Genomic DNA, 16,908 nt, shown 5'->3' with positions numbered 1-16,908 from the left:
TCTCCCCTCCCCCGTGTCCCCCAGGGGACCCGCTGGGACACCCACTCTCCCCTCCCCCGTGTCCCCCCAGGGGACCCGCTGGGGCACCCACTCTCCCCTCCCCCGTGTCCCCCAGGGGACCCGCTGGGGCACCCACTCTCCCCTCCCCCGTGTCCCCCAGGGGACCCGCTGGGGCACCCACTCTCCCCTCCCCCGTGTCCCCCAGGGGACCCGCTGGGACACCCACTCTCCCCTCCCCCGTGTCCCCCCAGGGGACCCGCTGGGGCACCCACTCTCCCCTCCCCCGTGTCCCCCCAGGGGACCCGCTGGGGCACCCACTCTCCCCTCCCCCGTGTCCCCCAGGGGACCCGCTGGGGCACCCACTCTCCCCTCCCCCGTGTCCCCCAGGGGACCCGCTGGGGCACCCACTCTCCCCTCCCCCGTGTCCCCCAGGGGACCCGCTGGGGCACCCACTCTCCCCTCCCCCGTGTCCCCCAGGGGACCCGCTGGGGCACCCACTCTCCCCTCCCCCGTGTCCCCCAGGGGACCCGCTGGGGCACCCACTCTCCCCTCCCCCGTGTCCCCCAGGGGACCCGCTGGGGCACCCACTCTCCCCTCCCCCGTGTCCCCCCAGGGGACCTGCTGGGACACACCCACTCTCCCCTCCCCCGTGTCCTCCCAGGGGACCTGCTGGGACACACCCACTCTCCCCCCGTGTCCCCCAGGGGACCTGCTGGGACACCCACTCTCCCCTCCCCCGTGTCCCCCAGGGGACCCGCTGGGGCACCCACTCTCCCCTCCCCCGTGTCCCCCAGGGGACCCGCTGGGACACCCACTCTCCCCTCCCCCGTGTCCCCCAGGGGACCCGCTGGGACACCCACTCTCCCCTCCCCCGTGTCCCCCAGGGGACCTGCTGGGACACACCCACTCTCCCCTCCCCCGTGTCCCCCAGGGGACCTGCTGGGACACCCACTCTCCCCTCCCCCGTGTCCCCCAGGGGACCCGCTGGGACACCCACTCTCCCCTCCCCCGTGTCCCCCAGGGGACCTGCTGGGACACCCACTCTCCCCTCCCCCGTGTCCCCCCAGGGGACCCGCTGGGACACCCACTCTCCCCTCCCCCGTGTCCCCCCAGGGGACCCGCTGGGACACCCACTCTCCCCTCCCCCGTGTCCTCCCAGGGGACCTGCTGGGACACATCCACTCTCCCCTCCCCCGTGTCCCCCAGGGGACCTGCTGGGACACCCACTCTCCCCTCCCCCGTGTCCCCCAGGGGACCCGCTGGGGCACACACTCTCCCCTCCCCCGTGTCCCCCAGGGGACCCGCTGGGACACCCACTCTCCCCTCCCCTGTGTCCCCCCAGGGGACCTGCTGGGACACACACTCTCCCCTCCCCCGTGTCCTCCCAGGGGACCTGCTGGGACACACACACTCTCCCCTCCCCTGTGTCCCCCAGGGGACCCGCTGGGACACACACACTCTCCCCTCCCCTGTGTCCCCCAGGGGACCCGCTGGGACACACACTCTCCCCTCCCCTGTGTCCCCCAGGGGACCCGCTGGGACACACACACTCTCCCCTCCCCCGTGTCCCCCCAGGGGACCTGCTGGGGCACACACACACACACACACACTCTCCCCTCCCCCGTGTCCCCCCAGGGGACCTGCTGGGACACACACACACACACACTCTCCCCTCCCCCGTGTCCCCCCAGGGGACCCGCTGGGACACACACTCTCCCCTCCCCCGTGTCCCCCCAGGGGACCTGCTGGGACACACACTCTCCCCTCCCCCGTGTCCCCCCAGGGGACCTGCTGGGACACACACTCTCCCCTCCCCCGTGTCCCCCCAGGGGACCTGCTGGGACACACACTCTCCCCTCCCCCGTGTCCTCCCAGGGGACCCGCTGGGACACACACACACACACACACTCTCCCCTCCCCTGTGTCCCCCAGGGGACCCGCTGGGACACATACACTCTCCCCTCCCCCGTGTCCCCCCAGGGGACCTGCTGGGACACACACTCTCCCCTCCCCCGTGTCCCCCCAGGGGACCTGCTGGGACACACACTCTCCCCTCCCCCGTGTCCTCCCAGGGGACCTGCTGGGACACACACACACACACTCTCCCCTCCCCCGTGTCCCCCCAGGGGACCTGCTGGGACACACACTCTCCCCTCCCCTGTGTCCCCCAGGGGACCCGCTGGGACACACACTCTCCCCTCCCCCGTGTCCCCCCAGGGGACCCGCTGGGACACACACTCTCCCCTCCCCTGTGTCCGCCCAGGGGACCCGCTGGGACACACACACACACTCTCCCCTCCCCTGTGTCCCCCAGGGGACCCGCTGGGACACACTTTCCCCTCCCCTGTGTCCCCCCAGGGGATGCGCTGGGACACACACTCTCCCCTTCCCTATGTCCCCCCAGGGGACCTTCTGGGACACACACTCTCCCCTTCCCTGTGTCCCCCCAGGGGAATGTCTCATCACAGGACAATCCCACTTCAAGAGCTTTGACAACAGGCACTTCACCTTCAGTGGGGTCTGCCAGTACCTGCTGGCCCGGGACTGCCAGGACCACTCCTTCTCCATCATCATAGAGACTATCCAGGTGAGCCTCGCCAGGCAGCCCCAGGGCAACCGCGGGGGTGAGGGGGGCAAGATGGCCCCGTGCGCACGTCCTTCCTCTGGGCAACTGAGCAAAGGGGAGGACAGACAGGGCGCACGGGGCTCCCCTGAGGACCCAGAGCCCCTCTGGAACAACAGGCCCAAGGAACAAGGACAAGCAAGGCCTAGAATCCTGATAAAGGACCAGAGCAGGATGGCGCTGGGTGGGGGGAGGCCTGGGCTTTGGGCCTCTCTGTGGCATAACCCCAGGGCCCTTCCCAGAGATGGTTCTGGGACCAGGGAGTGGTTCCGTGTGAGAAGGGCTGCGTGGGTGGAGGTCCTTCCCCGAGTGGATGGGTCGGGGGCTGGGCTGCGGGGCTGGCGGGGGTTTGGTGACGTCCCTCGGCGTGCCCCTCCCGGCAGTGTGCCGACGACCCCGACGCGGTCTGCACCCGCTCGGTCACCGTCCGCCTGCCCAGCCAGCACAGCAACGTCGTGAAGCTGAAGCACGGGGGAGGCGTTGCCATGGATGGTCAGGACGTCCAGATCCCCCTCCTGCAAGGTGGGTGCCCTCCTCCCCCACAGGCCCCCCGCCCAGCTCATCCTCAGCGCCCCCGCCCCTCAGCAGTGCTCGCTGCCACCTCTTCTGCGCAAATGTGCAGGAGAGCTAACTTTGGAGGGCAGGCTCGGTGTCCCGGCCTGCCTCCTGCAAGAAAGGAAGGCTTCCTGGAGGAGGAGGAGGAGCAGAGGAAGCTGGCTGGGGGCGGGGTGGCTGGTGATGGGTCAGACCCCAAGATGTCATGGGGCAAAGCCAGATGACCCCGTGACCTGTGGGAAAACCTACCTGTTCAGTGACTTTGCCAGGTTGTTACGCGCCATTTTGCACAGCCTGTTTCCAACCTTCACCCTCAAAGGGGCTCCCAGACCCCTCCCCTCTTCTTCTTCTTCTTCAAGACCACTGGCCAGCCCATGGCCCATTATCCCGGCTTTGCACATAGTGAACTTGAGGGTGCCTATGTGTGTTAATGCTATGTGTGTCTCTCTGGGAAAGAGGTATGCCTCCTACCTCTTCCCCAGAGAAAACTGCCGTTTCAGCTGTGCACACAGCACCACTCAGCCGTGAGGACTGAGTAACTTAGCCAGGAAGCATGTGCAACAGCAGAGGGGCCTAGGAAATGCTCAGGGGTTAGGGGTTCAATGGGAAACGGAACCAGGCTCAGGGCACCTGCCTCAGCTAAGGATGCAGGAGCCTCTGCTGCCCCCTTGTGTCAGTACAGGGAATGGCAGGCTACGGCAGGGATGGATATGGAGGCGCCTTCCTCGGGGAGCCCGATTTGCACTACACCCACCCTGATCACCTTACCTCTGAGACCCCCCCCCCCACCTTAATCCTCATGGACATCCCCAGCTGCCCCCTAACTCACTGCTTTCATTGCTACAGTCTTTTGTGAGATACCCCATCTTTCCCTACGATCCGTCTGCCTGCCGCTCTCCTGCCCTCTCCCCATCTTAGCCTAAATCCCGTCCTTGCTGGGTTCCAGGTGACCTCCGCATCCAGCACACCGTGATGGCCTCCGTGCACCTCAGCTACGGGGAGGACCTGCAGATAGACTGGGACGGCCGCGGGAGGCTGCTGGTGAAGGTAGGTGCCCCCCTGAGCACGGCCACCCTGGAGCCGGACCTTACAAAGTCCCTGTTGTGCTCTTGGGGGAGAGCTCAAGGGTGGGAGGGGAATTCCTTTCTCCCCCGGCCCTGCGCCCCCAGAGTGAGGAACAGGCCTCTCTGTGTATGAGAGGCTGGCGTTTGCTGTCTGGATGCCCGTTGTTCACCCCGGGAGTTCCCGGGTGCTGGGCTCTGGTACCCCAAGGGGCCTCCAGACTGGGTGGGCTCATGCGGGGCTGGGGAAGCAGACGATTTGCTGCCCAGGCTCCTGGCTGCAACAAGGCCTGGAATCAGGGGGTGTTCCGCGGGGCGGGGGGCCCACTGGGGGACTCACAGCCAAGACCCTGTGTCGTGTACCCACTGCCTGTGAAAGGTTGTCCTGGGAACTACCAAATCCCTCCCCTGGTCCCGGGGCCTCTGCAGCCTAGGGGCCACTTCCTCTGCTTTCTGTGGCCCTAGAGTCATGCTTGGAGAGGGAGCCATATATTTCACAGGGCTTCCAGATACATTTTTTCCCTCTGGAAATTCCCCTAGAAGGCATTGTCACTGCCATTTCATAAACGAAGCAAGCAAGGCTCATGGGGGCCGGGAGACGCGCCCAGGACCGCGCACCCGATCAGCTCCCCGGGCAGTGTCGCCCCCAGTAGACCAGCGCTTCTCACTTTTAGGTCTTCAGATGCCTTTGCACTCTTCAGAATTATGGAGGACCCCGAGATCTTTTATGGAGGTTATAGCTATTGATATTTACCAGATTAGAAATGAAATCAGAGACATTTATTAGTTCATTAAAAAATAACAAGAGTAAAGCGACTACACATTGACATAAACATTAAAAAATCTGTTTTCCAAAACAAAATTAGGTAGTGAGAATACCATTGTTTTATGTTTCTGCAAATTTCTTTAATGGCTGGCTTAATGGAAGACAGCTGGAGTCTCATCTGCTTCTGGGTTCAGTCTTCTGCAATATTACGTGTCATGCAGACTCTGGAAAACTCCACTGCGTACTTGTACAGAACGAGAGGGAAAAAGCCAAATAACGTTTTTGTATGATTATGAAAATAGTTTTGGCCTCGTGGACCCTTTGAAAGGGTCTCGGGGATCACCCCCTGCCGTGGGTCCCACGTCCACGCTTTGAGAACCCCCGCCCTGAGCACATTAGGATCCCTGGAGAGTCCCCTCCTGCTTCCGGGGGTCCCGTGTTCCGTAGGCCCTCGGTATGATCCCGTGATGGGCGCCTGGGGTGTCCTCGATGACATCCTGGTGTCCTCCATCCTCGTGATGTCATGTTCTTTCTCTTGTCTTTGAAGACCCTGAGAAAGTTCCAAATGAACGCCTTTTTTTCCTTTTATAAAAAATAAAACTGTGACCACACACTATAGAACATGAAGGTTTTTGGAGATCTTATCAACCCCTCGAGTACAGTTGGAAATAAAGATCCTATCTTTTTTTTTTTTTTTATAAATTTATTTATTTATTTATTTATTTATTTATGGCTGTGTTGGGTCTTCGTTTCTGTGCGAGGGCTTTCTCCAGTTGCGGAGAGCGGAGGCCACTCCTCATCGCGGTGCGCGGGCCTCTCACTATTGCGGCCTCTCTTGTTGCGGAGCACAGGCTCCAGATGCACAGGCTCAGCAGTTGTGGCTCACGGGCCTAGTTGCTCCGCGGCATGTGGGATCCTCCCAGACCAGGGCTCGCACCTGCGTCCCCTGCATTAGCAGGCAGATTCTCAACCACTGCGCCACCAGGGAAGCCCTAAAGATCCTATCTTTTCTGGAGCAGGAAAGTGACTTACAGTCATTTGGTTACGGAGTGAGAGCAGAACTTGGGTCTCCTGCACCCTGGTCTTCAAGGGAGGTGCCCCTGTTAGCCATCCCACTTTCTCAGGCATCTCCCACCACACCGAGAGGGCGCTTTTGATCTGTCCGGTGCCCCTCCCCACCTTCAGCAGGCACATGATATCTTGGTCTTGTCTTGGGTGGCTGACTTCCCTGCCTCAGGTTTATTTGTCTCCTCTGAGGAGAGAGGGGGGGAGTTGTTTCTGTGGGAATGAGATGCAGGGTTATCACTGGGGCTGCATTTGGTCAGTTTGGCTAAAGAGAAGAGGCCTTCCCTGGTCAAGACTCAGGACGGGGCAGACGACCCCGGGGCCTGGGGAATGTCCTATGTGTTTCGGCTGGAGGAGGAAAGGGGGCGTTTGTGGATGGGGTGGAGGGAACGTGTCCCCATGCTGACCCCGGGGTTGGTGGGGACCGCCGAGGTGAAGACACCTGCTGGAGGTGGGACAGCAGGGAGCGGCAGGGCGGGCACCCCCCGAGGCAGCAGCCAGATGAGGTGGGATGAGGAGCTGCCGGGGGCTCCCCGGGTGAGGTACGGATCCCGAGGTCCAGGCAGCGGGGCCCTGCCGGCCGTGATGCAGGCCCAGCTCGGCATTAGGCCAAGCGGAGTAGAAAGGACTCTCTGACACTTTTCATTCTGTCAGAAGTGACACTGCTATTTCAGATAGCAAATAGCAAGTGCGTTCTCCAAGTCCCTGATCTTGGACAGTTGAGGCACTGGGGGCGGGGAGGAGGGCAGCCTGGCCTGGCTTCCACGCGCACGCGCACTCTCCTAACCCTTGCTGAGCCAGCCTCTGAGACAAGCCCCAGGGACGGAAGGAGACAGCCTTAGAGAGTGGAGGAGGGTGGAGACGGCAGACCTGGCGGGTGAGCCAGAGGTGACTTGGGAAGCATGAGGCACTCAGGGCCTGAGAACTAGGAGGGAAGAGAGCGGACACTGAGACGGGGGTGAGGGGACAGACGCATCCCCAGCGTCACTGCTTCGCCGGGGCTGGCCTTGGGCGTCGGCGTCCAGCGGAGAGCCTCGCTCACTCACGAATCTGTCCGGACACTGTTCAACCACCCACTCACCGAACTGGTGGCCGAGGTACAACAGTGAAACAAAGCAGAGCAGAATCCTGGCTTCGTTTAGTTTAAATTCTAATGCGGGGAGACAGGCAGTAAGCAGAACCAACAAGGAAACTGTGTCACGTGTTAGAAGGTGATAAATCCTGGCGAGAGAGAGAGAGAGAGAGAGAGAGAGAGAGAGAGAGAGAGAGAGAGAAAGCAGAGGAGGGGCAGGAAGTGCTAGGTGGGAGGATTGACATTTTCATTGCGAGGTCAGGGAGGGGCTGGTGCCTGATGTGCCAACACTTGCTATTTGTCAAGCAAACGAGGAAACGTTACTCCATCCTCTTTCTTATTAATGATATTTACTTGGGTACATTTTATATGGGTTCGGAACCCTCGCTAGATTGTTCGTCCTGCATCTTGTTAAGTCCGAGCTGGAAGGGGCTCCAGGAGATGACCTTACGGAGCCCAGCCCGAGCAGGTGTCAGAACACAGGGAGGTTCCGCAGCCACAGTTTAACTCTGGTAAATTGCAGAGCAAGAGTCAGGGCCCTGGGGTCCCAGCCTTTGCTCCAGTTTGAACCAGGACCCTCCTCAATAGAGACCAGCAGATGCCCCCGGCTGTACCGTGTGAGAGACAGGCTCGACTCCCCAAAATGTTCCTGAATGTGCATCCCAGACTCAGAAGCATGGAGGACAAGCCATGTGCCGGTGGCCTGCATCCCCTCCTGATCACCCTCGCAGGCTGCCCTGGGGTCCTCGCTGACCCCCACCTCCTCCGATCATGATCACAACCCCCGGGGTCCTCTTGGCTCAGGGCCCTTTTTCCTCAGTGATGCTCAGTGGCCAAGTCAAAATCAAGAAGTTAGGAAGGGGGACGGTGGCTCAGTGTTTAAGAATCTGCCTGCCAATGCAGGGGACACGGGTTCGAGCCCTGGTCTGGGAAGATCCCACATGCCGTGGAGTGATTAAGCCCGTGCGCCACAACTACTGAGCCTGTGCTCTAGAGCCCGTGAGCCACAACAACTGAGCCCTCATGCCACAACTACTGAAGCCCACGAGCCTAGAGCCCGTGCTCCGCAACAAGAGAAGCCACCGTAATGAGAAGCCCGTGCACCGCAATGAAGAGTAGCCCCTGCTCTCCACAACTAGAGAAAGCCCGTGCGCAGCAACGAAGACCCCATGCAGCCAAAAAATAAATAAGTAAAATAAATAAATTTATTTAAAAAAACAGAAAGAAGTTAGGAAGGTGTTTTTCTTGGTCACCCAGTGTTCTAAGAAGACTTGCACCATAACAGTTCAGCCTGCTTCGCCCATGTGTGTGGCAGAGATAAGTGTGCAAGAAAGGGGCGCTGGCTTTGCACTCCATGCCCCTGGGCATCTCCTCTGACAGGCAGGGTGACGGAGCTCCGCCCATCCACCGGTCATAGCTCTGTGACCTCAGGCAAGTCGCTGTCCCTCTCTGTGTCCCCGTCGTTAAGTGACAGGATAGTCTCTAAACCCTTTCCTGCAGGACAGGTCTCTGACTCTAAGGATTTAAGAGGGGGCACGGAGCTGCTGGTGAAGATACTGCAGTTCCTGTTTTATTTTCTTTTGCAGCCTAGGGCTTAGCTGTGGTTTATTAAATTCATATCTATTTTTCACCTGGGGATCGCTTTTGATGAAAACCAGCTCATGAGAGCAAGGAAGCTGCGGCTGCTTTGGCGGCTGCTCCACGGTGGTGTGTCCCCCGCAGCTGTCCCCGGTCTACTCGGGGAGGACGTGCGGCCTGTGCGGGAATTACAACGGCAACCAGGGGGACGACTTCCTGACGCCCGCGGGCCTGGTGGAGCCCCTGGTGGAGCACTTCGGAAACGCCTGGAAGCTGCGTGCGGACTGCGAGGACCTGCGGAAGCAGCCCAGCGACCCCTGCAGCCTCAACCCGCGCCTGAGTATGTGAGCCCTGGACTGGGGGCCCCGGGAGCCCCGAGCTCCCTCGGGTTCCAGAGCATTCCACGGACGGTGCGCCCACCGCGGGGGGAGGGGCAGGCGCGCCCGCAGAACCCTGAGATTCCCCCGGGTTCCAGAGCATTCTGTGGATGGTGCGCCCACCGCGGGGGGAGGTGGGTCTTTGTTTTCACCATCAGCATTTGATGATCTTCATCTGGATCATTTATTCTTCAAAGTCTCTTTATTGAGCACCCTCCGTGGGCCACACCCTGGGAAAGAAAAAAGTAGCGCGTAGTTCTTCCCCTGGACATTCTCGGTCTCTCGGAGCAGCAATTAAATTATCGTAAGATAGATGCACGGGGCTGGCCATGGGCAGATTCGTCTGCGGTAGCGTCCTCAGGCCTACATCGACTGCCCCCCCTTACCCTCTTACTCATCAGGGAACCGTTTCTCCCTAGGAAATGTGGTTGATTATGTATTTAAGCCATCAGGAAAGTATACTGGCTGCGGAAGAAAAATCGCCATGATTCCCAGACCTGCGAGAATTTGTTTTTACCGCTGCCGCAGCGAGGGAGGGGCGGGGACGGGGATTTCGAGCCGGAGCCGGTGACCCTGGGGTGCACGCGCGCATCGCCTGCGGTCGCCTCAGACCGTGCGGGGCCCCGGGCCACGCCGCTCCTCTCCCCACAGCCAGATTCGCGGACGAGTCCTGCGCCATCCTGACGTCGCCCAAGTTCAAGGCCTGCCACGGCGCCGTGGGCCCGCTGCCCTACCTGCAGAACTGCCGCTACGACGTGTGCTCCTGCTCCAACGGCAGAGACTGCCTGTGCGACACGGTGGCCAACTACGCAGCGGCCTGTGCCCGGAGAGGCGTGCGCATCGGGTGGCGGGAGCCCAGCTTCTGCGGTGGGTGCCCTCCCCGCCCGCCGCCCCTCCACTGCCACGCCACGTAGCGGGATCCACTCGGATGCCCTGTGGCCTCCGCGCTGGTCCCGTTCAGAGCGCTGTCTGGACGGGGCCCAGGGCATCCCCTCCCATCTCCTCTCGAGTCTCATCTCCCCGAAGGACAGCGCGGTGGGGACGGACCTGTGCCTGGAGGGCAAGTTGACCCCCTACCTGGGGGCCTAGAACCTTGCCGTCCCTGCCTGGCAGAGATTTCCTGGGGTCGCTGCCACCTAGTGTGGGATGCATGTAGGGCCAGCTTGAGGAGTCAGTGGGTCTCTGCATCCCTGGAGGATCTGATGAAGTGATGGGAGATGCAGGTACCAATCCTCTGCTTATAACTTCAGGCAAACCATCAGGGCAGTCCCCGCCCACATCTCCAGCACTGTGTGAAGTCGTATAAAGTAGAATAACATCCTTGTCCCCAGACGACGTGAGAGTCCCACCCTGCAGTGTTAGATGCCTGGCACCCGAGTTGGTATCTGCCCCGCACTCTGGTCCCTGGTTGGTTGTTACTGTCGCTCTGGGAACATTTGCCGAGTGCCCTGCGTGGCGAGGCTGTAGCAGTGCTTCAGGGCCTCGACCTTCCTTTTTGAGGCACAGGTGGAAGCTGCCTCCCTACTAGGTGCCTGTCACACTGAGCAAGAGAATTAGTAGATTAAGGCAGGGGCAACCAAGGAAGGCTTTCTGGAGGCGGTGCACTTGACCAGGCTTTTAAAAAGCACTTTCTTGACAAAAATGGTGTTTCTGTTGGTGGAATAATAGTTAGGATGCGTAGAAGTGAAGGCATTCAAGCAGGATAAGGTCTAGTGGATGCTCTGATTTATAGGGTGAAGTAGATGCATTTGGAGACTAAAATGTCAGTGGTTCTGACAGAGCAGGAAAATAGGAACTACAAGAAACGGTAAAAGGACTTAATATCATGTATTTGAAGAGAAGTTTAGGTTTAGGGGCTCCAGAAGTGTCACTCTTTGGGGTCAAATGAGCCAACTTATGATTCGAGTCTAAGCCACCTTATAAAAACAAGAAGCAGAGACAAAGTAAGGACGAAACGGAACAAGTGTTTAGATGTGTGAGGTTGTGCCCCTGTGCCTCTAGCCCTGGGGTGTCACGGGGTCACGGGCCAGCAGCTGGGAGAACTGAGGCTGGGACCTCTCTGGGTAACTTGCTTCGAGCACTTTACTTCACCCTCCAAAAACCCTTATTAGCATTTGCTGTTCAGAAACTGGGGGCGTAATTTGGAGTAAGTGGCGTCTGTCTGTGACTATGCTTTGGTTGTCCCCCAATGTTAGCAATTACGCATTATCCCTGTGCTACAGCATCCGAGGGATTTCCTAATTTAGGACAGTCTCCCAGCAGGCTGAGGGCTTACCGAAATATTCTTTAAACTTTAGGAGCGGCAGTTCTTAACCTCCACCCAGAACAGAACAAGGGGGGTGAGCTGACCCCGCAGCAGTGGGCGCTGAGCTTTGTTTAGGGTTTCCTGGCTCCTGAGGCAGGAAGTGTGGGTGGTGGGAAGGACCTGTCCCTGGAGACTTTTAAGGACAAGAGAAGTCTGTCTCTATGAGTTGAACCAGTGAAAACCAGCCAGGTGGTCACAGGTTGTCCCTCTGAGGCCCGAGGAAGGTAGGCAGGATGCCTGGGTTCCTGCCTTCATCCTGCACCTCATTTTCCCTTCCTGAGAAATGAACAGGCTTCCTAAACCACTAACTCCATCCCCAAGAAGAGGCCACACCCACTGGGGGACACGCCCTGAGCAAGGCCTGATTGCGTAGCTGCTTTGCAGGGTGCTGTGAGGAGACTCCGGAGAAGCAGGACACATGTTTTTCCTTGTCAACTGGTTATGTTTCCTTTGGAAAGACAAGACCACGGGCCCCTGGCAGGCAGGGACCAAGTCTTACCGTCTCTGCATCCCTCAGCCTAGCAGAGCCCCTGCCACGCCGTGGACACACAGCCAACATCTGTTAAACTGATGCACATCACCTCTGGGGAAGAAGGAGAAATTGAACACAGCTCCGAGCCAGCTCCCCAGAGAGAAAAGCCCTCTGGGCTCCTGCTCCTCCTGGATGGGTGAAATTGCCCTCTTAGTCGTAGGCGCAATGGATTGAATGGGATTCCCATCTTTATGGCCCAGCGCGTCCCATTTTAATCTGCCTTTGCTCTAAATATTCATCCAATGACCCAGCCTCTCTGCTGGTTCAGAGAAAAGCCTGTGTCTAATATGGTTAAAGCCCCTCCCCTCAAACACCACCCCCGGAGCAGTTGTAGGCAGGGAAGTTGCAGGGCTTGGGCATTTCTGAGGTTCATGGCCAGGCTTTCCCTTTACAGCTTCTGTGGGACACAGCCAGCGGGTTTCTGCCGTAGAAATGGCTTTTAACAGGGAAGGGAAGGGTTCTAATGGTCCCGGGAGGAGTGTCCCCAGAGTGAGATTCTCATTTCTTGGACGACAGCTGATCAGCAACGAGAAAGCGTTTTGAAAGATCCAAGGGCCTCCCCCCCCCCCCCCCCCAGTAAAGAATTCCATCATCAGGCGAGAGCTCCGTGAGTGCAGAGTGGGCTGAGTGCTGGCCAGGACCCGCCAGTGCTGGGTCCTCTTAGGAGAGGACCTTTGTCTGAAGCCTGTGGAGCTGGGGCTGCGTTTCCCCTGTTATCACAAGGGCAATAAAGTGGCAAACATTCACCACCTGCCAGGCACGGCTCTCAACTCACTTAACCTTCATAGCGACCCAGGTGGACGTTAGTTTTATATTCCAGAGAGGACACTGCTAACTCGAGGGGGCGCTGGGACTTGAACTCAGGAGTTTGGGATCTGGCGCCCACTCTCTCCCTTAGCTGCTCTGCCGCGTTGCCGTGCTTCCTGTAAGCCTGTGTCTGTTGTGCCGTTTCTGTGTGGGGGGCCGAGGGGTGGGGTGAGGGCTGTGGGTAGGTGGACGCTGCCTGCTTTGCTGGGGCAGGTCCAAGGGTGTCCCTGCTCTTTGTGACTGGCACGTCCCCAAAGCCTGGTTCCTAGGGGACCGTTTCCTTTCTAGAGCATAACGGTTAGGAGCATGAGCTTTGGGGTCTCAGAGAGCTGGGTTCAAATCCTGCCTCGGCCTCTCCCTGGGAGGCGTGACCCTGATGAGTCACTAAGTTAAGTTTCAGGTTGCTTACCTCTGGGGGGGGCGGGGCTGTGAGGTCTAAGGCATTGAGAGGCAGCCAAGGCGTAAAGCCCACGGTGAAGAGCAGGGCGTTCAGTAGGTGCTCAGCTAAGGGAGCTGTTATTATTATCATCAGGGAAGAAATGCCCTTGCCCATCCCCGCCAGTCCTTTTTAATGTTTACAGCCCTAAAATCCACCAGGATCTCTACTATGTCCCAGGCTTTGAGAATTCAGAGATGACCAAAGCAAGGTCCCCCTGGTTAAGCAGAGGAGAAAACGTGTACATCCGTAATTAGAACAGACATTCGTGAAAATAAAAACACACTTTGGCTCACAGTGGGAAGAGAACGCGGTGACCGTTCAGATATGACTGGGGGTCCCAGCGGCAAGGGGTGGCACCCCCGGTCCTAGAACCACAGTCCTGGTCATCTTAATGCTTCCACTGAGGCTGTCCTTGCCCCGCCCTCTCTCCCCAGCGCTGAGCTGCCCGCGAGGCCAGGTGTACCTGCAGTGTGGGACCCCCTGCAACCTCACCTGCCGCTCCCTCTCTTACCCGGACGAGGAATGCACCGACGTCTGCCTCGAGGGCTGCTTCTGCCCTGTGGGGCTCTACCTGGATGAGACCGGGGCCTGTGTGCCCAAGGCCCAGTGCCCCTGTTACTACGACGGTGAGATCTTCCAGCCCGAAGACATCTTCTCGGACCATCACACCATGTGGTAAGTCGAGCAGTGGGGCTGGGGACCTCGGGAATGGCAGGGCTGGGAAACGTTCCTCCGTGTCCTTCATTTCATGGATGGGTAAACTGACGCCCAGGACAGGCAGTGCCTGTCCAGCATTGCACAGCAAGTCGGGAGCAAAGCTGAGGTTTCACCCAGGTCTTCTGACTGCCTTGCTGTGCAGGGCACTGGAGCTCCAGGCTGGTGGCAGAAGTAAGTCATGAACAGTAAGCCAGCTGTCACGTGTGGAGCCCCATTTCTCTGCACTAGGTCTCAGCTTCCCTTTTCTAGAACAAAAGATGGCAGTTCTCCTTGCCCCTCTCCCCTTCAGCCTCCTGTCAGTGTTCTCAGGCTGAAGCACTTGAGCCAGGAGAAGGCATACCGTAGCGACATTGCCTCAAGGGTGTATCGCTGTCCCGACTTGCTTCATGCTTTTCCCGAAAAACAGCTCCAGGTCATGCACGCTTCCTGCTGTCCTTCACCCAGGCCCTTGGTCATGGTCAGTTTCAGCAGGGCTGGCACGGTCGCAGAAGAAATTTGTAACAGAACATTTATAAACGCCTCATTGGCACCAGTTCTGTCCCAGTGCTGGGCTAGAGATTGTAACCTAAAGATGAACCAGACACAGGGTGGACCCCAGAGAACCTGACAATCTACGAGGGAAACCAGTTGAAATGTCCTGATTATGGAAAATTGCAGACATCAAACTGGAGAGAATAGTATAAGGAGCCCTAATGCATCCAGCCCCAGCCTCCATAATTATCACCACTTTGCCATTCTGATTTGATCTATCCCTTCCTCCCCTTTTTGGCTGGAATAATTTAAAGAAAACCTCAGATATTATTTCATTTCATCTGAAAATACTTCAGTATGTATTTCCAACAGAGAAACACTTAAAAAAAATAAATCTAACCATAATACCATTATTAACCTAAACATTAACAATCATTCCTTAATAACATCTAATATTCAATCCATGTTCACTTTTTCCTGATTGTCTCAAAATGTCTTTTTACAATTGGTTTGTCCAAGTCAAGATCCAATCAGGGTCTGCACGTTGCATGTGGTATGAAGCTTTTTCTCATCACTCCAGTGAGATTAATTTGCCATCCTTCCCAATCTCCTATATCCAAAGTGGGTTGTTTACACTTGTATTAAAACGGTTATGGTCATTGGGCCTGGATTTCTGCAAAAATGTGTGAAATCTCCCCTCTAGACTGTGACCTCCTGAAGAGTAGAGACTGTATCTTAGGCCCTGATCCCTAGTAGCTAACCGTTCTGATACAAAGTAGGTACCATTCATGTTTACTGAGATGAAATAACTATATTTGGTAGACTCGCCATATCAGAGCCATAAAAACCCCTGCTCATTCAGAAAAGGGAAGGATCTCTTCCGTTTGGGAGGAATTGGGGAAGACTCAATGCAGGAGGTAACTTTTGAGTTTGAGGAGGATTCTACTGGCAGAAGTGGGGTGGAGGGTTTTGGGGGTGGAGCTGAGGTCCAGGGACTAAAATGCACAAGGCATACTCATCAATCACCAAGGTAAGTCCTCTGGGGGAACATATGTGTGCATGAGGGAAAGATAAGACCGGGGGGAAGTTGGGACCAGCATCAGGGGTCGGTCTTTGGAAGATAAGGTGAGGACTGATGCTTGAGCAGTAGGCCATGGGACCTCAGAGGGTTTGAGCAGAGAGCAAATAGGGTCAAAGTGTAGTTTTAGGGAGTAGGTTCTGGAAGCTGCATGAGTTATGAGGTCAGTTGTGGGAAGATGTTGATATAGTCTAGTCGGAAGGTAAGGCCCTGGGCCAAGTAATAGCAGCAAAGATGGAGGGAGTCAGGAGCTAGAGATGCTGGGAAGGTGAACAGACCAGTGGGATGTTTGGGAGGAGGGAGAGGTGTATTGAAGGTGGTCCCAGGGTTCTGAACTTGAATGCTTGGGAGAACAGTGAGACCAAGAACTGCAAGAGGACTCTTTGTAGGTGGAGGGAAGATAATGAGTTCGGTTTTGGCCTCGATGACTTTGAGTGACCAAGAGGGCATCTTGGTGAATGAATGGAACCGATGGCTGGAATTATGGGTTTGGAGCTTGAGTAAGAGATTGGGGCTGGAGGTACCTCTTACAGCTGTGAGAGTAGCTAGGCTTCTAAGAGGGGAGGACCAAAGATGTGAGAACGTTCAGAGGACCAGGGGAGGAGAAAGGGGATCCCATGAGAGAGGCCGAAGAAAAAAGGCCAGCGGAAAGGGCAGAACCAGGAGAGGCCCATATCACGGACATGAAGGGAACAGGGGAGTAGTACCATCTTCTGTTGGCTTGGGCATTTGGCCTTAGCCCAGTGGTTGTTTTACCATAGTTGTCGAGCTATAATATTCAAGGTGTTTCTCTCTGGGACCTTGAAACAACACTGTTAGGCAAGCAGGACTTGCTTTTTTAGTAAGGAATTGGAGGCTTAGAGAGATTATCACTTTCCCAAATCACCCAGCAAGTGGCTGGAACCCAGGGACCCTTGAACTCTTCATGTTACATGGAGAAGAGGCTGTTGAATTTGGCGATCAGAAGGTCACAGTGGCCCCCTTGTTTCATAGTGTGGTGAGGAAAGAAGCCAGAGGGTAGGGGGCTGGGGTGACTCGGAGGACAGCAATGTGGCTGGTATTGGTAAAAATAACCAATTTTACCATATCGGAAGCACAAGGAAGGTTGGGGGGGACAGCAGCTCCTGGGTGGGCAGGGGGCCAGGGGGTAGCCCTGGCTTCAGGCTCTTCTCAGGGTTTGGGCATCAGTGGCCTCTCCGTGACCACCTCCTCTTCCCACTCTCCCCTTCAGGCACCAGGGCTGAAAGCTGTAGATCATCTGTTTTTTCACTTCATTTAGAAAATTGGATTTCAGGGAGAATGTGAGCCAGAGGGAACTCAGGGCTTGTCTGTGGCTATTTATTTTTATTCTTTTTAATTAATTAATTTATTTGGCTGTGTTAAGTCTTGGTTGTGGCACATGGGCTTCTCTCTAGTTGTGGCACGTGGTCTCCAGTGCGCGTGGGCTCAGTAGTTGCGGCGA

At 57.3% G+C, this 16,908-nt stretch overlaps 1 protein-coding gene and 1 long non-coding RNA gene across 4 annotated transcripts in view; one reads left to right on the top strand and one right to left on the bottom strand.

Moving 5' to 3' along the window:
- Positions 1–16,908, bottom strand: part of LOC309609022 — a 447,877-nt gene that overhangs the window by 58,232 nt on the left and 372,737 nt on the right. The window lies entirely within an intron of this gene.
- VWF (von Willebrand factor) overlaps positions 1–16,908 on the top strand; it is a 202,589-nt gene that overhangs the window by 112,727 nt on the left and 72,954 nt on the right. For all 3 annotated transcript variants that reach the window (XM_082349753.1, XM_082349754.1, XM_082349752.1), the window contains 6 exons: positions 2,451–2,587; positions 3,007–3,145; positions 4,125–4,225; positions 8,865–9,060; positions 9,749–9,964; positions 13,615–13,855. In XM_082349753.1, the coding sequence (XP_082205879.1) occupies positions 2,451–2,587; positions 3,007–3,145; positions 4,125–4,225; positions 8,865–9,060; positions 9,749–9,964; positions 13,615–13,855 (1,030 nt within the window). The remainder of the gene's footprint in view (positions 1–2,450; positions 2,588–3,006; positions 3,146–4,124; positions 4,226–8,864; positions 9,061–9,748; positions 9,965–13,614; positions 13,856–16,908) is intronic.

This window comes from Balaenoptera borealis (genome assembly GCF_965194805.1).
Source record: "Balaenoptera borealis genome assembly, chromosome: 13".
NCBI lineage: Eukaryota > Metazoa > Chordata > Mammalia > Artiodactyla > Balaenopteridae > Balaenoptera > Balaenoptera borealis.
This window is presented reverse-complemented; position numbering and strand designations above follow the sequence as displayed.